Consider the following 24,450-nt stretch of genomic DNA (forward strand, 5'->3'; position numbering starts at 1 on the left):
TCTGGCAAACTGTCCGGCGCCTCAGGAGAGGAAGGCAGCAACTCGCTCACACTGTTTACAGTGGGGATGGGGAGCTGATGACGTCAACTGGGGCTATAGTCGGACGGTGGAAGGAATAGTTTGAGGAGCTCCTCAATCCCACCAATGCGCATTCCGAGGAGGAACCAGAGCTGGGAGGCCTGGGGATGGACTGTCCGATCTCGGGGGCAGAAGTTGCTGAGGTAGTCAAACAACTACACAGCGGCGGAGCCCCGGGGGCGGATGAGGTTCGTCCTGGGTATCTCAAGGCTATGGATATTGTAGGGCTGTCATGGTTGACACGTCTCTACAACATTGCGTGGTCATCGGGGGCAGTTCCTAGGGAGTGGCAGACCGGGGTGGTGGTCTCCATCTTTAAGAAGGGTGACCTGAGGGTGTGTTCCAACTATAGGGGGATCACACTCCTCAGCCTCCCTGGAAAGGTCTACTCCAAGGTACTGGAGAGGAGGGTCCGATCGATAGTTGAATCTCAGATAGAGGAGGAGCAATGTGGTTTTCGTCCTGGCCGTGGAACTGTGGACCAGCTCTATACCCTTGCAAGGGTGATGGAGGGGGCATGGGAGTTTGCCCAACCAATCCACATGTGCTTTGTGGATTTGGAGAAGGCTTATGACCGTGTCCCCAGGGGCACCCTGTGGGGGACGCTCCAGGAGTATGGGGTGGGTGGCTTTCTGTTAAGGGCCATTCAGTCCCTTTACCAGAGGAGCGTGAGTTTGGTCCGCATAGCCGGTAGTAAGTCGGACCTGTTCCCAGTGAGGGTTGGACTCCGCCAGGGCTGCCCTTTGTCACCGGTTCTGTTCATAACTTTTATGGACAGAATTTCTAGACGCAGCCGTGGTGTGGAGTGTGTCGAGTTTGGTGGCAGGAGAATCTCGTCTCTGCTTTTTGCGGATGATGTGGTCCTCCTAGCTTCATCCAGCTCTGACCTTCAGCTCTTGCTGGGTAGGTTCACGGCCGAATGTGAAGCGGCTGGGATGAGGATCAGCACCTCCAAATCTGAGACCATGGTTCTCGACCGGAAAAGGGTGGCTTGCCACCTCCGGGTCGGGGGAGAGGTCCTACCTCAAGTGGAGGAGTTTAAGTATCTCGGGGTCTTGTTCACGAGTGAGGGTAGGAGGGATCGGGAGATCGACAGGCGGATTGGTTCGGCGTCTGCAGTGATGCGGACGCTGAGCCGATCTGTCGTGGGGAAGAGGGAGCTGAGCCAGAAAGCCAGGCTCTCGATTTACCGGTCGATCTACGTCCCAATCCTCACCTATGGTCATGAGCTTTGGGTAATGACCGAAAGAACGAGATCGCAGATACAAGCGGCCGAAATGAGTTTCCTCCGTAGGGTGGCCGGGCTCAGCCTTAGAGATAGGGTGAGGAGCTCGGACATTCGGGAGGGTCTCGGAGTAGAACCGCTGCTCCTCCGGATCGAAAGGAGCCAGTTGAGGTGGTTTGGGCATCTGGTCAGGATGCCTCCTGGACGCCTCCCCGGGGAGGTGTTTCGGGCATGTCCTGCCGGCAGAAGGCCCCCGGGTCGACCCAGGACACGTTGGAGAGGTTACATCTCCAATCTGGTCCGGGAACGCCTTGGGGTCCTGCCGGAGGAGCTGGTGGACAAGGCCGGGGAGAGGACGGCCTGGAGCTCCCTAGTTGGGATGCTGCCCCCGCGACCCGGACCCGGATAAGCGGAGGAAGACGAGACGAGACGAGACAGATTGAAAGAAATCTCCACCATCCTGTAACTGCTGCTTTACCCAGAAGAACAGAACACACTCATAACACCTGAATGATGGAGAACACTCTAACAGGTCTGCAGAGAACCTTTAATGTTCAAATAATTCAAAAATAAAACCATCATAACAGCCCTAGACAGATGAAGACACGAGACATTCTGTATAAAAGACGATCATGTCTCCTGTCAAGTGTTGATGATCCAACAGCGGACTAAACCAGAACCGCTCTGAACTCTGTAATTTACCATCTAAACACACATTATTCATGATTCTTCCTCAGTAGCTTTTTTCTCACAACAGGATTCATTTTTAGTCTAAAAATTTCCCTTTTTTTGTATTTTTATTATGGTCTTTGTTCTTTTTTTTCCAGTTTTGTCGTTCTTATAAAGCACCTTGTGAGCTTTTCTTGAGAGACGCTAAATACAAATATTTTTTCTTCTGCCTAGTGGTATGCAAGCACATTACAGGGGTACTTGGACACAGTTCATATTTCACTTCCCAGACGATGGTTCAGTGATTCGACAGCATTTGCTGAATCTTACTTAAAAATCAAAACAAAACAAAAACATTGGACTGTGATCTGTATTGCTTAATTAATTCACAAATGAATAAACCCACAGCTTTTATCAGTGATAATGGTATTGTAGGAGAATGGAGTCTCCACAGAGCCGCCTTGTAATTTATGACTTCTTGACAACAGTCCCAACTGTCTCTCCACAACCTTTAAGGTGGGATTTCTCTTTAGGGGATCCAAATGAATAAAGACACATTATTTTTAAGCTGTAGTTATTACAACATTGTATGCTATTATTTTATATACAGATAAATTGTTTAAAGCAGGCACCACCGGTATCTAACAGCTTTAAATTGCAGTGGGTTATGTACTACAACCATCATGTGCCTGTTGTCTTGTCTGTTTCTTAAATACAGGAGGGTATAACAGTTTTTCTTAATCTTTAAGTAATATTTTTCAGAATTCATGAATGAACATCTCAAATGTTTGGTTAAGGTCTGAGTTTAAAAACAAAGGAGATTTGAAAAAGAAAATCAAAAGAAGAGGTGGCTCAAGGGCAGAGTACGGACTTGATTAACGATAGTTGAGCAGAGGTACAAGACTAACATTAAGGTTGTAAAAAAACTAAATAGTCTAATAAGTACATTTGGAAGTACTGTTGTTAAATAAATCCCTCGAGCCTTTTGTGGATGCTCGTATGTCTCTTTAAATTTGTCTTTCGGCTAAATCTTTGTCCACAGGCAAAGGCTTCTCTCCTGTGTGGACTTTAATGTGTGTGTTTAAATGTGACTTTTGGGTACATCTGTATCCACAGAGCTCACAGGCAAAAGGCTTCTCTCCTGTGTGGACTCTAATGTGTGTGTTAAAATTCGACTTTTTGGTACATCTGTATCCACAGAGCTCACAGGCAAAATGCTTCTCTCCTGTGTGGACTCTCATGTGTGTGTTTAAATGTGACTTTTGGGTACATCGGTATCCACAAAGCTCACAGACTAAAGGCTTATCTCCTGTGTGGACTTTAATGTGTGTGTTTAAACTTGCCTTTTGGGTACATCTGTATCCACAGAGCTCACAGGCAAAGGGCTTCTCTCCTGTGTGGACTCTCATGTGTTTGTTTAAACGTGCCTTTTGGGCACATCTGTATCCACAGAGCTCACAGGCAAAAGGCTTCTCCCCTGTGTGGACTCTCATGTGTGTGTTTAAACTACCTTTACGGCTAAATCTTTGTCCACAGCGCTCACAGGCAAAAGGCTTCTCTCCTGTGTGCACTCTCATGTGTGTGTTTAAATTAGCCTTTTTGGTACATCTGTATCCACAGAGCTCACAGGCAAAGGGCTTCTCTCCTGTGTGGACTCTCATGTGTTTGTTTAAACGTGCCTTTTGGGCACATCTATATCCACAGAGCTCACAGGCAAAAGGCTTATCTCCTGTGTGGACTTTCATGTGTGTGTTTAAACTTGCCTTTTGGGTACATCTGTATCCACAGAGCTCGCAGGCAAAAGGCTTATCTCCTGTGTGCACTCTCATGTGTGTGTTTAAACTACCTTTACGGCTAAATCTTTGTCCACAGCGCTCACAGGCAAAAGGCTTCTCTCCTGTGTGCACTCTCATGTGTGCATTTAAACGTGCCTTTTGGGTACATCTATATCCACAGAGCTCACAGGCAAAAGGCTTCTCTCCTGTGTGGCCTTTCATGTGTGTGTTTAAATCTGATTTTTGGGTACATCTGTATCCACAGAGCTCACAGGCAAAAGGCTTCTCTCCTGTGTGGACTCTCATGTGTCTGTTTAAACTTGCCTTTCTGGTACATCTGTATCCACAGAGCACACAGGCAAAAGGCTTCTCCCCGGTGTGGCCTTTCATATGACGGGTTAATTTGGACTTTTGGCTAAATCTTTTCCCACAGTCATCACAACTAAATGATTTTGGTTCTTTCTGGACTTTTCTACATGAGCCTCCATGTTGCTTCTCTTTCACACATTTTGTATTAACCGAACACTCTGACAACTTTACTGCTGAATGACTTGTCACTCTCACATGTTCCTGAAGAGACCACTGGTGGAGGAACCGTATACCACACACAGGGCAGCTAAATGATTTGTTGACGGTCTTTATATCTGACTCCGAAGACTTGTTCTCATTACAGCCATGGTCTTCGTTTCCAGTTTTGGGCCCAGAGTCTGAAAGCTCAGAGTCTAGATTCACATCATCTTCATCTTCTCCGCTAACTTCAATCTCTGAAGAATTGGATGTCTTTTCATTAGGGTCCAGATCTAGGTTCTTGCTAGTTTCTGCTCCTCCACCAACTTTTGCTGCCATCTGCCCAGCCAAGCTGCTGGTTGGGACACCTCCGTCTTTCATTTGATGGTTGTGGAAATGTAAGAGCAGAGGTTTCTCATCCGTCTCTTCTCTCTTCCTTAAAACTGCAGTGAACCAAGCAGAAATATATAAAAGATAAATATTCAGTAAAAAGACAAGACAAAAGACCTAGGGGTGTTTTTGCAATCAGTAATATACATAACCAATGTTGGTAAACACATTACTATTCATGGTAATGCATTACTTTAACAAATAACTATGAATCTAATGAGTTGCTTTTAAGTCCAGACATCACTATGCAAATGGTAGAAGGAAAAAAACGCTATCTGCAAATTCTGATTAGCGCCTCTCAGAGCCGGTCAAACCAGCCGTCCGTTGCTGCTACTGTGGAGCCTAGAGATACCCTGACAGCAGCATCACGTCTGCCCCTCCCTTCCTTTCCCTAACACTGTAGCGGGGCAAAAATGTAAACAAACATATCTGCCGAACGTTTTCCCAGTGAGAGTGCTGTAAAGTTTGTATCCTATAATGAAATCATGGCGCGGAGGAAGCTCGTTTAAATGCGTCAAAAACAGTAAATGTAATACGTGTTTTAAGAAGAAACTGTGGTGGAAAGAGGTGAGATTGTAAGGCTCGCTGCAGAAATACAAACACAGAGCATCAACACTCATCTGTAACCCATAAAATAATAATGAGCATCATGCTGCTAGATCAGCAGCTTGTGATGACAGTTAGTTCTGCTCACTAGGTCAGCTGACCTTAATCCACAAGATGGGACATATGGCACTAGAATTCCAGATAAAGAGCTAGGAGCAAGGCCATTTAAACATTTGTAGGCCAGAACCAAAATCTTAAATTGAACACAGAACTGAACTGGGATCCAAGGCAGAGAGGCAACAACTGGAGTGATATGATCAAATCGACCAGTGCCAGTCTAAAGACGGGTTGCAGCATTTTGAACTAGCTGCAGCCTAGCAATACATCCATGATCAACACCCAAGTAAAGACTATTGCAGTAGTCTAAACAAAATGCATCAAATGCATTATAATAATAAATATCTAATAATAACTAACTGGTTAGCTCCAATAGCAGCTAGCTTATGGGCTGCGACTACACTCAGAATCTGGGGTTACAATACGTAACCAACGTTCTTTAGGTGAAAAAAGCATACTTGAACCACATTATTGACTTGAACATCAAATGTAAGCTGAGAATCATTCTTAACACCCAAATTAGACACAACATCCTTTGCATCATATGAGACTGAGTAACTACAGGAGCACCACTTGGTGCAAACATAATAAAGTCAGTCTTAGACTCAATAATCTGGAGAAAATTACAACCCATCCACAATTATTAACCTCACAAAGACAACTCAGATCTAAATCCTTAGCTTTAACAGGAGCATAGACCTGACAGTCATCAGCATAAAGATGGAAGTCAAGCTTATAGTTCCTAAAGATGGCCCCAAGAGGGAGCAAACATAAAATGAAAGCAGAGGACCTACTACAGAGCTCAGTGGGACCCCATATTTCAGGGGAGCATACCTTGAGAAGAAGATGCCAATCTTAACAGTCACATACCTGTCAGCCAGGTATGAACTCATCCAGAAGAGCGCTGAACCAGAGACCAAAAAAATTCTCCAGTCGATTGAGAAGTATAACATGATCAAGAGTATCAAAAGCAGCGGTCAGATCTAAGAGTAATAAAAAGACTGTCACCCCACATCAGTATATTGGTAAATATCATTGAACACTCTCACAAGCGCAGTTTCAGTACTATGCTTTGTTCTAAAAGCTGGTTGAAAAACTTCTTAAATTTGTTATTTAAATGGTCTGAAAACAGCTTAAAAACGACTTTCTCAAGAACCTTAGAAAGAAATAGCAGCGTAGAAATAGGTCGATGATTGGATAATACAGAGACATTAAGACCGGGTTTCTTAAGGGCTGCACGATTATGGCAAAAATGATAATCACGATTATTTTGAATGAAATTGATATGTCGATTATTTAACACGATTATTCAGTAACTTTGATTAAAGTCATTTATTGAACATAACATTGACTTTTTTACATTTATCATCTGTAGCTTTACAGACATTTAGCAAAACTGACTTAATTCTCCCAAACTAAAAGTGTAACTTTGTGTAAAGTGCAACAACAACCGAAATGTACAAAAACACATTATTAAAATAGAATATATAAAGAACATTGTGCCATGAACTTCCACAACCTACTGAAACTACTTTCAATAGTAAAAAAAAAAGAAATGTAAAAGCTATTTATTTTAAATCATCCTTCATGAATCAAGGTAAAAAAAATCACACGTTACTTTGAGGTATGTAAATCTTAGTGTGTGGTACCTGGAGAAAAAATCCAGTAGGGCACCACTGATTGTAAACAATACTGTATACATAAAAAAACGACTCAAATAGTAACTTTGTCTTGAAATATAAAATATAAAGTTCAACAACTGAAAAGTACAGTGTATGAAAATAAAAATATAAAGAACATTTAGCCATGCAATTAATTCCACGACTTAAACTACTGATCTTTAAAAACTAAAATAGAAAACAAATGTGCATGCTCAAGTCCTTTACTTTTACACTCTCTTTAAGGTTTTTAGCCAGAAAGACAAGCCTATTGACGTGATCTGGCATCAGAGATGCACGCAGACAGGTGACAATATTGCCACCTGTGCTGAAGACCCGTTCCGAAGAGGCACTTGTGGCTGGGATGCAAATATATTTCTTCGTAAGGAGGGATAATTTTGGAAAGAGCTTCGGGGATTGCTTCCATCACTCCAAGGGGTCTTCCTCAGTGTCAAGAGTCGCTGCCTGGAGGTAGGCCTATGGCTCTAAGGCTATGGCCTCATCTGGATGCAAAGCAGGCCCCGCACCACCTGGAGAAGTGCCCTCAGGGACCTTGAAGAAACTGCCGAGGCCCTTCTTCCTCCTCTTCTTCTTTGCTTCTTCTGTGTCATCAGATTCAGCAGGCATCTGCATCACTGGAGTCTCCTTTAAGGGAAAAATTAGAGGTCAGAGTGTGAAAGAAAAAAAAACATGTTTTGTCTGTGTAGTACAACTATGATTTTAACATTAAAGCTTCACATTAAATTATGATTTTACTAGGGCAGTGGCAATGTCTAGCAGCTCCTGGGTTGGTGGGTCATTGTATTTATCATTTAGGTAGTCCAGAATTTTTTTCTTGATTGATTTGGAAAGATCTTTGTCATCATTTTGGTCTGCCAGGATTGAGTTATTGAAGAGATGTAGTGTTGCTTTCACCAAAGACACACTCACATATTTTTCACCAGAAAGAGCATCGGTGAAATCACCCAGAGGGCCCAGGGTCTTGCTCAAGGACATCAATATCCTGCCATGTGGGGATGAAGTGCCGGGCTCCCCTGTCTTGAGAGAGGACCTGGGCAATAGCCTTCTGCTGCTCGAGGACTCTGGAAACCATTGCATGACTCGAACCCCATCTTGTTGGACACTCAGTCTTTAGTGAGTGTTCAGGCAGACTCAGGGCCTTCTGCGCCTTGGCCAGCTCCTTCTTCTTTTTCCAACTGTAGGAGAAGGTGCTGAACACCTTCTTGCAGACCCCAATTGCCCGATCAATCCTAGCATCTTTCATGGCTCTCTCTGTGATTGGGAAAAAAAGAACATTCTGTTAAGATATTAATTTATTTGTTATAATGTATATATATACATATAATCCAATCCACAGATAAGACTGTCATTTGTGTGTGTGAGAGAGAAAGAATATCTTTCAGATTACGTATTCATTCATATAATTAATTAATAACGGATTCATTTTGAATAAATAAATTACTAAACAAACAGTAACTTTGTCTTGAGATACAAAGTTCTACTGAAAAGTACAAAAATACACTGTATAAAAATAAACAGAATAAATATAAAGAACACTTTGCCACCTACTTAACTACTGGCCTTTAGTTAAAGAATGAATCAAATGTCAAAGCAAGTTATATCACTCATGAATCAAAATCTCAAATATCACACTTATGTGGGAAAAACCAACAAAGGTAGGTAATGACTGTAAACAATTAAACAATAAAAATGGGATGGCCTCTGCCTTTTTCATAAAGGTTTTTTTAGACATGCATAGCCTGAGGTTGTAAACACTGTATGGTAATTTTTGTCATTCAATTCTAATAATTACATCCGTAAATCATATCCAGCTTACCTATGGCCAAATGGAGTCTGTGTCCGAAGCACTGAAACCTCATCCAGCCGTTGAGTTGAGCAGCCAGTGTTACGTTGCGGGCGTTGTCTGTGGTCATGCAGATGAGTTTCCCCTCATCTAGGTTCCAAGCAGCTATCGCTTGTCTCAGTCCAGCAGCGATGTTCTGCCCTGTGTGATCCTCTGGAAATAAGACGTCTGTAGACATCTAGTTTCCATGTTGAAATCGGCATCTATAAAATGAACCGTGAGGCTCATATACGGTTCCATTGTTTGGCTTGACCACAGGTCGTAGTGGTGGCGAAATATTTAACATTAGCAAGGTCCTTTAGAATGCCCTGGCGACACTCATCATAAAGAGCAGGAAGACACACTCGACTGAAATGATTTCGATATGGCAAGTCGTACCTTTTATCTAAAGTCTCGACAAGTTTCTTGAATCCCACATTAGCAACCACAGCCTCCCAGACACTGTTCAGAGAGGTGTACTGTTTTCCCTCTTTGTAAATCTCACATTTGATGATGGACCATAGGTTCTCAATGGGGTTCAAATCAGGTGAACAAGGAGGCCATGTCATTAGTTTTTCTTCTTTTATATCCTTTCTTGCCCGCCACGCTGTAGAGTACTTGGATGCGTGTGATGGAGCATTGTCCTGCATGAAAATCATGTTTTTCTTGAAGACTTCTTCCTGTACCACTGCCTGAAGAAGGCGTCTTCCAGAAACTGGCAGTAGGACTGGGAGTTGAGCTTGACTCCATCCTCAACCCGAAAAGGCCCTACAAGCTCATCTTTGATGATACCAGCCCAAACCATTACTCCACCTCCACCTTGCTGGCGTCTGAGTCGGACTGGAGCTCTCTGCCCTTTACCAATCCAGCCACGGGCCCATCCATCTGGCCCATCAAGACTCACTCTCATTTCATCAGTCCATAAAACCTTTGAAAAATTAGTCTTGAGATATTTCTTGGCCCAGTCTTGACGTTTCAGCTTGTGTGTCTTGTTCAGTGGTGGTCGTCTTTACACCTTTCTTACCTTGGTCTTAGTCTTGAGCTAGCTTCTGCCTTCAGAGGGGGACCAGGCAGGGATGCCCACTCTCCCCCTCACTGTTCGCTATCTTTATCGAACCACTAGCGGAAGCAATTAGGCAAACAATGTGTATTAAAGGGATAAAGTGTGAGAAAATAGAACATAAGATAAGTCTTTATGCAGATGATGTTTTACTCTTTTTCCGGAATTCTCAATCGTCTCTCTCTCATTCAATAGAACTGATAAACTCTTTTTCACAAGTTTCAGATTACTCTATAAACTGGTTAAAATCCACAGTTCTACCAATTAATTTCTCTTTTGTCAATTTACTTAATACACAATTGGAGTCAGGGAACATCACATAGCTGGGAATTAATGTCTCTCCCAAGTTAGCAGATCCAACCAAACTAAACTACATCCCACTTTTAAAGAAAGTGGAAGACGATATTGCAAGATGGAAATCCTTACCAATATCACTCATGGGGAGAGTTGCTACATTTAAAATGATGGTCTTACCCAGAATAAGTTACTTATTCTCGATGATCCCAAACAAACCACCAGCTGACTGGTTTAAATCTCTGGACTCCTCAATTACCAAATTCCTTTGGCAGGATAAACCTCCATGTATTAGCTTAAAAACGCTTCAGAAAACCAAAGACAGAGGAGGACTGGATTTACGCAACTTTTATTATTATTTCTTAGCCAACAGGCTGCAATATATACCAAGATGGTTGCAAGATAACCCACTAGATGAGTCCTGGTTAGATATAGAACAGACACTTTGCAATACGATAGAGCTTTCAGACTTACCATTTATTAGCTCAAGCATAAGGAAACATGAAGGCTTCAAAAGTATTAGCATCAGCTCCTCTCTGACAGCATGGTGGGAGTATCTTAAAATGGCAGAGTCTTCACTAGTACCATGCAGACGCACACCTATCTGGAATAATCCTGACATTTTGCAAAATAATAAAATGATGAACCTTCCGGACTAGAAAAACAAAGGAATCCAATACCTGGAACACATACAGTGGGGCAAAAAAGTTTTTAGTCAGCCACCGATTGTGCAAGTTCTCCCACTTAAAATGATGACAGAGGTCTGTAATTTTCATCATAGGTACACTTCAACTGTGAGAGACAGAATGTGAAAAAAAAAATCCATGAATTCACATGGCAGGATTTTTAAAGAATTTATTTGTAAATCAGGGTGGAAAATAAGTATTTGGTCAATAACAAAAATTCAACTCAGTACTTTGTAACATAACCTTTGTTGGCAATAACAGAGGTCAAACGATTACTATAGGTCTTTACCAGGTTTGCACACACAGTAGCTGGTATTTTGGCCCATTCCTCCATGCAGATCTTTGAGAGCAGTGATGTTTTGGGGCTGTCGCCGAGCAACACAGACTTTCAACTCCCTCCACAGATTTTCTATGGGGTTGAGGCCTGGAGACTAGCTAGGCCACTGCAGAACTTTCAAATGCTGCTTACGAAGCCACTCCTTTGTTGCCCGGGCGGTGTGTTTGGGATCATTGTCGTGTTGGAAGACCCAGCCACGTTTCATCTTCAAAGCTCTCACTGATGGAAGGAGGTTTTGGCTCAGAATCTCACGATACATGGCCCCATTCATTCTGTCCTTAACACAGATCAGTCGTCCTGTCCCCTTAGCAGAAAAACAGCCCCAAAGCATGATGTTCCCACCCCCATGCTTCACAGTAGGTATGGTGTTCTTGGGATGCAACTCAGTATTCTTCTTCCTCCAAACACGACGAGTTGAGTTTATACCAAAAAGTTCTACTTTGGTTTCATCTGACCACATGACATTCTCCCAATTCTATGCTGTATCATCCATGTGCTCTCTGGCAAACTTCAGACGGGCCTGGACATGCACTGGCTTTAGCAGCGGAACACGCCTGGCACTGCAGGTTTTGACTCCCTGCCGTTGTAGTGTGTTACTGATGGTGACCTTTGTTACTGTGGTCCCAGCTCTCTGCAGGTCATTCACCAGGTCCCCCCGTGTGGTTCTGGGATTCTTGCTCACCGTTCTCATGATCATTTTGACCCCACGGCATGAGATCTTGCGTGGAGCCCCAGATCGAGGGAGATTATCAGTGGTCTTGTATGTCTTCCATTTTCTGATAATTGCTCCCACAGTTGATTTTTTCACACCAAGCTGCTTGCCTATTGTAGATCCACTCTTCCCAGTCTGGTGCAGGTCTACAATTCTTTTCCTGGTGTCCTTCAAAAGCTCTTTGGTCTTGGCCATAGTGGAGTTTGGAGTCTGACTGTTTGAGGCGGTGGACAGGTGTCTTTTATACAGATAATGAGTTCAAACAGGTGCCATTATTACAGGTAATGAGTGGAGGACAGAAAAGCTTCTTAAAGAAGACGTTACAGGTTTGTGAGAGCCAGAGATTTTCCTTGTTTGAAGTGACCAAATACTTATTTTCCACTCTGATTTACAAATAAATTCTTTAAAAATCCAGCGATGTGAATTCATGGATTTTTTTTCACATTCTGTCTCTCACAGTTGAAGTTTACCTATGATGTAAATTACTGACCTCTGTCATCATTTTAAGTGGGAGAACTTGCACAATCGGTGGCTGACTAAATACTTTTTTGCCCCACTGTATATACTGACTCTGTATGAATTAATACGAAGTGTGTTTATGGTCCCTGAATAAGCACAGAACCCTAGAATATTCTGATTAAACGTTCAAAGATCAGATTGATATTTCATATTTGTATGGAATATCACATCTTATTGGTCATAATTAATGTTTTAATTGCTACAAACATCTAACATAATCTACGATAGAAGAAATCAGGCTCTGATGTTCAGAGTGACCCACTTACAGAGAAACACACGTCTGTCTCTCTGGAATGAGCTGCCACTCATTATTCGACCGTCACCATCGCTGCAGGTTTTTAAGAGAAGACTCGTTTTTATCGTCTGGTTTTCTGTGATGGGTTTTTATCTTAATTGCTTGTGTTATGACCTTTTTATCTATTTGTTTTAATGTTGTTTTTATTATCATTATTGCTCTTTTGTGATTTTATTCTGTCATGTTCAGCGCCTTGGGGCCCAGCAAGGTTGGTGGAAGGCGCTATATGAATAAAATTTGATTGATTTGACATTTGATGGGTTCTGATCTGAACTGGGAGAGACTGAAGATCAAGAATAAACAAGAAATGATGTGAAAGCTGCAACCTGATGAGGAAATCATCTGACCGACTACAAGTCATTCTGGAACTTTCATGTTTTTCTGGACTTGAGTTGATTTTCAGTCTCCATTCAAACGAAAGCTGCACAAAAACTTGGTATCATTTCTTTGTGAGCACACAAAGCGCTTGCTTGATGTGGATGGTGCCTCCACAGCTGACGGTCCTCAGCTAACAGCATCACAGACTCTGCATCTACCTAAGTTTTCAGAATCAAAAGAATGAAGCCACAAGTGTTGAAACCAATGTCTGCCTAGCAGAGCTGGACAAGCGCCCCCTGATGGTTAGTAGGAAGAGACCAGATGTGCCATCTCATCCTTGCTCAGAGCGTTTAAGACCACATCTCCACTGCAGAAGAAGCTGTAGCACCACCACTCTAAGAACATCTGGAGCTGGGCCACCTTGGGAAAGGCTGACAGCAAATGTTTCCCCAACAGTTGTGTGTGAACACATGAATCAGCCTCTAGTTACATCTAGATAGTATGGATTACATATAGATGACATGGAGCCAGATGGGTCATGTGACCAAGCTCAAGTCTTCATTCTCCAGGTGTGTCAGAGAAGCTTTTATCAACATCTGAAATCATCAGTTTCAGCACAGAATGCAGCAGCTCACATGAAGACAGGTAGGAGACGGCACCACCACATCACATCTGCATGGCCTCTCTACACTGGCTTCCTGTTCGTTTCATCATTCAGTTCAGGAGGTTTTAAGAAATGTGTCTGGTTAGCTGCAGCAACACGATCCAGTCAGAATGCTGAGGTCAGCCTCTCAGCTGCTTCTGGACGTCCCCACCACCAGATGAAAGGACAGCTGATGGAGCCGTGTGTAGTGTTGTGGGATTTTATTAGAAACTTAGAGAAAACAGTCCTGGATTCAGTCAGCAAATTAAGTTTTATTACAATAAGAAACAAATATCCTTCCATCCATTTTCTATCCTAATCAGATGCTCGAGCCACCTCAACTGGCTCGTCTTGATGTGGAGGAGCAGATCTACTCCGAGCCCCTGTCGGGTGACAGAGCTTCTCACCCCATCTCTAAGCGAAAGCCCAGCCACCCTGCGGAGAAAACTCATTCCAGCTGCTTGCGTCAGAGATCTCGGCCCAAAGCCCGTGACCATAGGTGAGGGTAGGAACGTAGATCGATTGGTAAATCGAGAGCTTTGCCTTCCGACTCAGCTCTCTTCACCACGACAGATCGGTACAACGCCTGCATCACTGCAGATGCAGCACCAATCCACCCATTGAACTCACGCTCCATCTTTCCCTCACTCGTGAACAAGACCTTGAGATACTTGAACTCCCCCACTTGAGGCAGGACCTCGTCCGTGACCTGGAGAAGGCATTCTACCCTTTTCTGATTTAAGACCATGGTCTCAGATTTAGAGGAGCTGATTCTCATCCCAGCTGCTTCACACTCGGCTGCGAACCGCTCCAGCAAAAGCTGGAGATCTTGTTCTGATGAAGCCAATAGGACCACATCATCTGCAAAAAGCAGAGATCCAATCCTCTGGCCACCAAAACGAATGCCCTCAACACCACATAAACAAATAATGAAACATAAAGATCATTGCTGTAGCAAAGTGTACTTTAATCTTAGTGAAACAACGACGTCTCATTAAACTAAACAGGACAGAAAATAAAAATTACTAAAATCAAAGATTGAAAGAAATGTCCACCATCCTGTAACAGCTGCTTTACCCAGAAGAACAGAACACACTCATAACACCTGAATGATGGAGGACACTCTAACAGGTCTGCAGAGAACCTTTAATGTTCAAATAATTCAAAAATTAAACCATCATAACAGCCCTAGACAGATGAAGACATGAGACCTTCTGTATAAAAGACGATCGTGTCTCCTGTCAAGTGTTGATGATCCAACAGCGGACTGAACCAGAACCGCTCTGAACTCTGTCATTTACCATCTAAACACACATTGTTCATGATTCTTCCTCAGTAGCTTTTTTCTCACAACAGGATTCATTTTTAGTCTAAAAATTTCCCTTTTTTTATATTTTTATTATGGTCTTTGTTCGTTTTTTTCCAGTTTTGTCGTTCTTATAAAGCACCTTGTGAGCTTTTCTTGAGAGACGCTATATACAAATATTTTTTCTTCTGCCTAGTGGTATGCAAGCACATTACAGCGGTACTTGGAAACAGTTCATATTTCACTTCCCAGATGATGGTGTTCAGTGATTCGACAGCATTTGCTGAAACTTACTTAAAAATCAAAACAAAACAAAAACATTGGACTGTGATCTGTATTGCTTCATGAATTCACAAATGAATAAACCCACAGCTTTTATCAGTGATAATGGCAACAAAATTCCTAAACCACAACTACATGAAAAAAATCACAACAGGACAACTGCACAATGCTGCCCTACTGAGAGAGGGCGTGAAGCCTCGTTCACACTGAATACAGAACGCATGAAGAAGTGCTAAGTGTCTGTGATTAATCGTCCACCAGCAGTGATTAGTTGTGCCATCAGAAATAAAGGGAATGTGGTTAATTTTCATGCTGAGCTGTTTCTTGGAGTGCTATGACTCAATCATGGCAAAGTTTGAGTTAAAAAAGATAACCGGTTTATTACAATCTAGTCCATGTTAATACAACCATCGGTACACCGGTGGAGAACCATGCAGCCCAGAAGTGGTTCTGTCTTTCTGGCATCTGTCCACTGCTTATAACCCTGCAACAGCATCTCTAAAAACTCTGGTGCAGGCACATTCCTAAGCCTGCTTAGAATAGCAAAATGCTATTGTAGGAGAATGGAGTCTCCACAGAGCCGCCTTGTAATTTATGACTTCTTGACAACAGACCCAGCTGTCTCTACACAGCCTTTAAGATGGGATTTCTTTTTAGGGGCTCCAAATGAATAAAGACACATTATTTTTAAGCTGTAGTTATTACAACATTGTATGCTATTATTTTATATACAGATAAATTGTTTAAAGCAGACGCCACCGGTATCTAACAGCTTTAAATTGCATTGGGTTATGTACTACAACCATCATGTGTCTGTTATCTTGTCTGTTTCTTAAATACAGGAGGGTATAACAGTTTTTCTTAATCTTTAAGTAATATTTTTCAGAATTCATGAATGAACATCTCAAATGTTTGGTTAAGGTCTGAGTTTAAAAAACAAAGGAGATTTGAAAAAGAAAATCAAAAGGAGAGGTGGCTCAAGGGCCGAGTACGGACTTGATTAACGATAGTTGAGCAGAGGTACAAGACTAACATTAAGGTTGTAAAAAAACTAAATAGTCTAATAAGTATATTTGGAAGTACTGTTGTTAAATAAATCCCTCAAGCCTTTTGTGGATGCTCGTATGTCTCTTTAAATTTGTCTTTCGGCTAAATCTTTGTCCACGCAACTCACAGGCAAAGGCTTCTCTCCTGTGTGGACTTTCATGTGTGTGTTTAAATGTGACTTTTGGGTACATCTGTATCCACAGAGCTCACATGCAAAAGGCTTCTCTCCTGTGTGGACTCTAATGTGTGTGTTAAAATGTGACTTTTTGGTACATCTGTATCCACAGAGCTCACAGGCAAAATGCTTCTCTCCTGTGTGGACTCTCATGTGTGTGTTTAAATGTGACTTGTGGGTACATCTGTATCTACAGAGCTCACAGGCAAAAGGCTTACCTCCTGTGTGGACTCTCATGTGTTTGTTTAAACTTGCCTTTTGGGCACATCTGTATCCACAGAGCTCACAGGCAAAGGGCTTCTCTCCTGTGTGGACTCTCATGTGTTTGTTTAAACTTGCCTTTTGGGCACATCTGTATCCACAGAGCTCACAGGCAAAAGGCTTATCTCCTGTGTGGAATTTCATGTGTGTGTTTAAACTTGCCTTTTGGGTACATCTGTATCCACAGAGCTCGCAGGCAAAAGGCTTATCTCCTGTGTGCACTCTCATGTGTGTGTTTAAACTATCTTTACGGCTAAATCTTTGTCCACAGCGCTCACAGGCAAAAGGCTTCTCTCCTGTGTGCACTCTCATGTGTGTGTTTAAACGTGCCTTTTGGGTACATCTATATCCACAGAGCTCACAGGCAAAAGGCTTCTCTCCTGTGTGGCCTTTCATGTGTGTGTTTAAATCAGATTTTTGGGTACATCTGTATCCACAGAGCTCACAGGCAAAAGGCTTCTCTCCTGTGTGGACTCTCATGTGTGTGTTTAAACTTGCCTTTCTTGTACATCTGTATCCACAGAGCACACAGGCAAAAGGCTTCTCCCCGGTGTGGCCTTTCATATGACGGGTTAATTTGGACTTTTGGCTAAATCTTTTCCCACAGTCATCACAACTAAATGATTTTGGTTCTTTCTGGACTTTTCTACATGAGCCTCCATGTTGCTTCTCTTTCACACATTTTGTATTAACTGAACACTCTGACGACTTTACTGCTGAATGACTTGTCACTCTCACATGTTCCTGAAGAGACCACTGGTGGAGGAACCGTATACCACACACAGGGCAGCTAAATGATTTGTTGACGGTCTTTATATCTGACTCCGAAGACTTGCTCTCATTACAGCCACGGTCTCCGTTTCCAGTTTTGGGCCCACAGTCTGAAAGCTCAGAGTCTAGATTCACATCATCTTCTCCGCTAACTTCAATCTCTGAAGAATCGGATGTCTTTTCATTAGGGTCCAGATTTAGGTTCTTGCTAGTTTCTGCTCCTCCACAAACTTTTGCTGCCATCTGCCCAGCCAAGCTGCTGGTTGGGACACCTCCGTCTTTCATTTGATGGTTGTGGAAATGTAAGAGCAGAGGTTTCTCATCCGACTCTTCTCTCTTCCTTAAAACTGCAGTGAACCAAGCAGAAATATATAAAAGATAAATATTCAGTAAAAAGACAAGACAAAATACCTACGGGTGTTTTTGCAATCAGTAATATACATAACCAATGTTGGTAAACACATTACTATTTATGGTAATGCAATACTTCAACAAATAACTATGAATCTAATGAGTTGCTTTTAAGTCCAGACATCACTATGCGATTGGTAGAAGGAAAAAAACGCTATTTGCAAATTCTGATTAACGCCTCTCAGAGCCGGTCAAACCAGCCGTCCGTCGCTGCTACTGTGGAGCCTAGAGATACTCTGAAAGCAGCATTGCGTCAGCCCCTCCCTTCCTTTCCCTAACACTGTAGCGGGGCAAAAATGTAAACAAACATATCTAACGAACGTTTACTCTGTGAGAGTGCTGTAAAGTTTGTATCCTATAATGAAATCATGGTGCGGAGGAAGCTCGTTAAAATGCGTCAAAAACAGTAAATGTAATACGTGTTTTAAGAAGAAACTGTGGTGGAAAGAGGTGAGATTGTAAGGCTCGCTGCAGAAATAAAAACACAGAGCATCAACGCTCGTCTGTAACCCATAAAATAATAATGAGCATCATGCTGCTAGATCAGCAGCTTGTGATGATAGTTAGTTCTGCTCACTAGGTCAGCTGACCTTAATCCACAAGATGAGACGTATGGCACTAGAATTCCAGATAAAGAGCTAGGAGCAAGGCCATTTACACATTTGTAGGCCAGAACCAAAATCTTAAATTGAACACAGAACTGAACTGGGATCCAAGGCAGAGAGGCAACAACTGGAGTGATATGATCAAATCGACCAGTGCCAGTCTAAAGACGGGTTGCAGCATTTTGAACTAGCTGCAGCCTAGCAATACATCCATGATCAACACCCAAGTAAAGACTATTGCAGTAGTCTAAACAAAATGCATTAAATGCATTATAATAATAAATATCTAATAATAACTAACTGGTTAGCTCCAATAGCAGCTATCTTAAGGGCTGCGACTACACTCAGAATCTGGGGTTACAATACGTAACCAACGTTCTTTAGGTGAAAAAAGCATACTTGAACCACATTATTGACTTGAACATCAAATGTAAGCTGAGAATCATTCTTAACACCCAAATTAGACACAACATCCTTTGCATCATATGAGACTGAGTAACTACAGGAGCACCACTTGGTGCAAACATAATAAAGTCAGTCTTAGACTCAATAATCTGGAGAAAATTACAACCCATCCACAATTATTAACCTCACAAAGACAACTCAGATCTAAATCCTTAGCTTTAACAGGAGCATAGACCTGACAGTCATCAGCATAAAGATGGAAGTCAAGCTTATAGTTCCTAAAGATGGCCCCAAGAGGGAGAAAACATAAAATGAAAGCAGAGGACCTACTACAGAGCTCAGTGGGACCCCATATTTCAGGGGAGCATACCTTGAGAAGAAGATGCCAATCTTAACAGTCACATACCTGTCAGCCAGGTATGAACTCATCCAGAAGAGCGCTGAACCAGAGACCAAAAAAATTCTCCAGTCGATTGAGAAGTATAACATGATCAAGAGTATCAAAAGCAGCGGTCAGATCTAAGAGTAATAAAACGACTGTCACCCACATCAGTATATTGGTAAATATCATTGAACACTCTCACAAGCGCAGTTTCAGTACTATGCTTTGTTCTAAAAGCTGGTTGAAAAACTTCTTAAATTTGTTATCTAAATGGTCTGAAAACAGCTTAAAAACAACTTTCTCAAGAACCTTAGAAAGAAATAGCTGCGTAGAAATAGGTCGATGATTGGATAATACAGAGACATTAAGACCGGGTTTCTTAAGGGCTGCACGATTATGGCAAAAATGATAATCACGATTATTTTGAATGAAATTGATATCTCGATTATTTAACACAATTATTCAGTAACTTTGATTAAAGTCATTTATTGAACATAACATTGACTTTTTTACATTTATCATCTGTAGCTTTACAGACATTTAGGAAAACTGACTTTTAATTCTCCCAAACTAAAAGTGTAACTTTGTGTAAAGTGCAACAACAACCGAAATGTACAAAAACACACTGTATTAAAATAGAATATATATATAAAGAACATAAAGAACATTTTGCCATGAACTTCCACAACCTACTGAAACTACTTTCAATGGTAAAAAAAATGAAATGTAAAAGCTATTTATTTTAAATCATCCTTCATGAATCAAGGTAAAACATCACACGTTATTTTGAGGTATGTAAATCTTAGTGTGTGGTACCTGAAAAAAAAATCCAGTAGGGCACCACTGATTGTAAACAATACTGTATACATAAAAAATGACTCAAATAGTAACTTTGTCTTGAAATATAAAATATAAAGTTCAACAACTGAAAAGTACAGTGTATGAAAATAGAATAAATATAAAGAACATTTAGCCATGAAATTAATTCCACGACTTAAACTACTGATCTTTAAAAACTAAAATAGAAAACAAATGTGCATGCTCAAGTCCTTTACTTTTACACTCTTTCTTAATGTAAGGTTTTTAGCCAGAAAGACAAGCCTATTGACATGATCTGGCGTCAGAGATGCACGCAGACGGGTGACAATATTGCCACCTGTGCTGAAGACCCGTTCCAAAGAGTCACTTGTGGCTGGGATGCAAAGATATTTCTTCGCAAGGAGGGACAACTTTGGAAAGAATTTCGGGGATTGCTTCCACCACTCCAGGGGGTCTTCCTCAGTGTCAAGAGTCGCTGCCTGGAGGTAGGCCTATGGCTCTAAGGCTATGGCCTCATCTGGATGCAAAGCAGGCACCGCACCATCTGGAGAAGTGCCCTCAGGGACCTTGAAGAAACTGCTGAGGCCCTTCTTCCTCCTCTTCTTCTTTGCTTCTTCTGTGTCATCAGATTCAGCAGGCATCTGCATCACTGGAGTCTCCTTTAAGGGAAAAATTAGAGGTCAGAGTGTGAAAGAAAAAAAACATGTTTTGTCTGTGTAGTACAACTATGATTTTAACATTAAAGCTTCACATTAAATTATGATTTTACTAGGGCAGTGGCAATGTCTAGCAGATCCTGGGTTGGTGGGTCATTGTATTTTTCATTTAGGTAGTCCAGAATTTTTTTCTTGATTGATTTGGAAAGATCTTTGTCATCATTTTGGTCTGCCAGGATTGAGTTATTGAAGAGATGTAGTGTTGGTTTCACCAAGGACACACTCACATATTTTTCACCAGAAAGAGCATCGGTGAAATCAACCAGAGGGCCCAGGGTCTTGCTCAAGGACATCAATGTCCTGCCATGTGGGGATGAAGTGCCGGGCTCCCCTGTCTTGAGAGAGGACCTGGGCAATAGCCTTCTGCTGCTCGAGGACTCTGGAAACCATTGCATGACTCGAACCCCATCTTGTTGGACACTCAGTCTTTAGTGAGTGTTCAGGCAGACTCAGGGCCTTCTGCGCCTTGGCCAGCTCCTTCTTCTTTTTCCAACTGTAGGAGAAGGTGCTGAACACCTTCTTGCAGACCCCAATTGCCCAATCAATCCTAGCATCTTTCATGGCTCTCTCTGTGATTGGGAAAAAAAGAACATTCTGTTAAGATATTAATTTTAATTTATTTGTTATAATGTATATACATAATCCAATCCACAGATAGGACTGTCATTTGTGTGTGTGAGAGAGAAAGAATATCTTTCAGATTACGTATTCATTCATATAATTAATTCATAACGGATTCATTTTGAATAAATAAATTACTAAACAAACAGTAACTTTGTCTTGAGATACAAAGTTCTACTGAAAAGTACAAAAATACACTGTATAAAAATTTACAGAATAAATATAAAGAACACTTTGCCACCTACTTAACTACTGGCCTTTAGTTAAAGAATGAATAAATGTCAAAGCAAGTTATATCACTCATGAATCAAAATCTCAAATATCAAACTTATGTGGGAAAAATAAAAAAAAGGTAGGTAATGACTGTAAACAATTAAACAATAAAAATGTGATGGCCTCTGCATTTTCATAAAGGTTTTTTTAGACATGCATAGCCTGAGGTTGCAAACACTGTATGGTAATTTTTGTCATTCAATTCTAATAATTACATCCGTAAATCATATCCAGCTTACCTATGGCCAAATGGAGTCTGTGTCAGAAGCACTGAAGCCTCATCCAGCCATTGAGTTGAGCAGCCAGTGTTACGTTGCGGGTGTTGTCTGTGGTCATGCAGATGAGTTTCCCCTCATCTAGGTTCCAAGTAGCTATGGCATGTCTCAGTCCAGCAGCGATGTTCTGCCCTGTGTGATCCTCTGGGAAATAAGATGTCTGTAGACATCTAGTTTCCATGTTGAAATCGGCATCTATAAAATGAACCGTGAGGCTCATATATGGTTCCATTGTTTGGCTTGACCACAGGTCGGTAGTGGTGGCGAAATATTTAACATTAGCAAGGTCCTTTAGAACGCCCTGGCGACACTCATCATAAAGAGCAGGAATACACACTCGACTGAAATGATTTCGAGATGGCAAGTCGTACCTTTTATCTAAAGTCTCGACAAGTATCCCACATTAGCAACCACAGCCTCCCAGACACTGTTCAGAGAGTTGTACTGTTTTCCCTCTTTGTAAATCTCACATTTGATGATGGACCATAGGTTCTCAATGGGGTTCAAATCAGGTGAACAAGGAGGCCATGTCATTAGTTTTTCTTCTTTTATACCCTTTCTTGCCAGCCACGCTGTGGAGTACTTGGATGCGTGTGATGGAGCATTGTCCTGCATGAAAATCATGTTTTTCTTGAAGACTTCTTCCTGTACCACTGCTTGAAGAAGGCGTCTTCCAGAAACTGGCAGTAGCACTGGGAGTTGAGCTTGACTCCATCCTCACCCCGAAAAGGCCCTACAAGCTCATCTTTGATGATACCAGCCCAAACCAGTACTCCACCTCCACCTTGCTGGCGTCTGAGTCGGACTGGAGCTCTCTGCCCTTTACCAATCCAGCCACGGGCCTATCCATCTGGCCAATCAAGACTCACTCTCATTTCATCAGTCAATAAAACCTTAGAAAAATCAGTCTTGAGATATTTCTTGGCCCAGTCTTGACTTTTCAGCTTGTGTGTCTTGTTTAGTGGTGGTCGTCTTTCAGCCTTCCTTACCTTGGTCTTAGTCTTGAGCTAGCTTCTGCCTTCAGAGGGGGACCAGGCAGGGATGCCCACTCTCCCCCTCACTGTTCGCTATCTTTATCGAACCACTAGCGGCAGCAATTAGGCAAACAATGTGTATTAAAGGGATAAAGTGTGAGAAAATAGAACATAAGATAAGTCTTTATGCAGATGATGTTTTACTCTTTCTCCGGAATTCTCAATCGTCTCTCTCTCATTCAATAGAACTGATAAACTCTTTTTCACAAGTTTCAGATTACTCTATAAACTGTTTAAAATCCACAGTTCTACCAATTAATTTCTCTTTTGTCAATTTACTTAATACACAATTGGAGTCAGGGAACATCACATACCTGGGAATTAATGTCTCTCCCAAGTTAGCAGATCTAACCAAACTAAACTACATCCCACTTTTAAAGAAAGTGGAAGATGATCTTGCAACATGGAAATCCTTACCAGTATAACTCATGGGGAGAGTTGCTACAATTAAAATTATGGTCTTACCCAGAATAAATTACTTATTCTCGATGATCCCAAACAAACCACCAGCTGACTGGTTTAAATCTCTGGACTCCTCAATTACCAAATTCCTTTGGCAGGATAAACCTCCACGAATTAGCTTTAAAACACTTCAGAAGACCAAAGACAGAGGAGGACTGGATTTACCCAACTTTTATTATTATTTCTTAGCCAACAGGCTGCAATATATACCAAGATGGTTGCAAGATAACCCACTAGATGAGTCCTGGTTAGATATAGAACAGACACTTTGCAATACGATAGAGCTTTCAGACTTACTATTTATTAGCTCAAGCATAAGGAAACATGAAGGCTTCAAAAGTATTAGTATCAGCACCTCTCTGACAGCATGGTGGGAGTATCTTAAAATGACAGAGTCTTCACTAGTATCATGCAGACGCACACCTATCTGGAATAATCCTGATATTTTGCAAAATAATAAAATGCTGAACCTTCCGGACTGGAAAAACAAAGGAATCCTATACCTGGAACACATATATGAAGGATTGGACTTCATCCCATTTAATAGACTAGTCTCCCAATTTGGAATAGATAAGAATAGCTTTTGAGAATATCACCAAATTAAATCTGTAGTCAAACAAAAAATTTAAGCTCAATAAAATAGAATTACAAATACCACCAAGGGTATTAGACTTCTATAATCTCAAACCCCCCAAACTACTGTCTAAAGTATATATGACACTGTCCAAAATAGACGATAGAATAGTAATCCCTATTGGAAAATGGGAGGTGGATCTATCAATCAGCTTTGACCAGAACTTCTGGTCCCAAACTTGTTTAAAAACTTTTAAAATTATCAGACACTCCAACTTACAATTAATTCAGTACAAAATTTTACACAAAGTACACTATACAGGTCATCGGATGTTCAAGATGGGGTTTGTGTCATCTGAC

General features: G+C 41.6%; 1 protein-coding gene across 1 annotated transcript in view; it reads right to left on the minus strand.

The window, feature by feature from the left end:
- Window positions 1-1,605: 1,605 nt before the first annotated feature.
- Window positions 1,606-24,450, minus strand: part of LOC129156791 (zinc finger protein 271-like) — a 41,787-nt gene continuing 18,942 nt past the window's right edge. Inside the window, exon 4 of the mRNA XM_070548194.1 lies at window positions 1,606-4,697. Within this exon, the coding sequence (XP_070404295.1) occupies window positions 2,980-4,697 (1,718 nt within the window). The 3' untranslated portion in view covers window positions 1,606-2,979. The remainder of the gene's footprint in view (window positions 4,698-24,450) is intronic.

This window comes from Nothobranchius furzeri, chromosome 2 (genome assembly GCF_043380555.1).
Source record: "Nothobranchius furzeri strain GRZ-AD chromosome 2, NfurGRZ-RIMD1, whole genome shotgun sequence".
Lineage (NCBI taxonomy): Eukaryota > Metazoa > Chordata > Actinopteri > Cyprinodontiformes > Nothobranchiidae > Nothobranchius > Nothobranchius furzeri.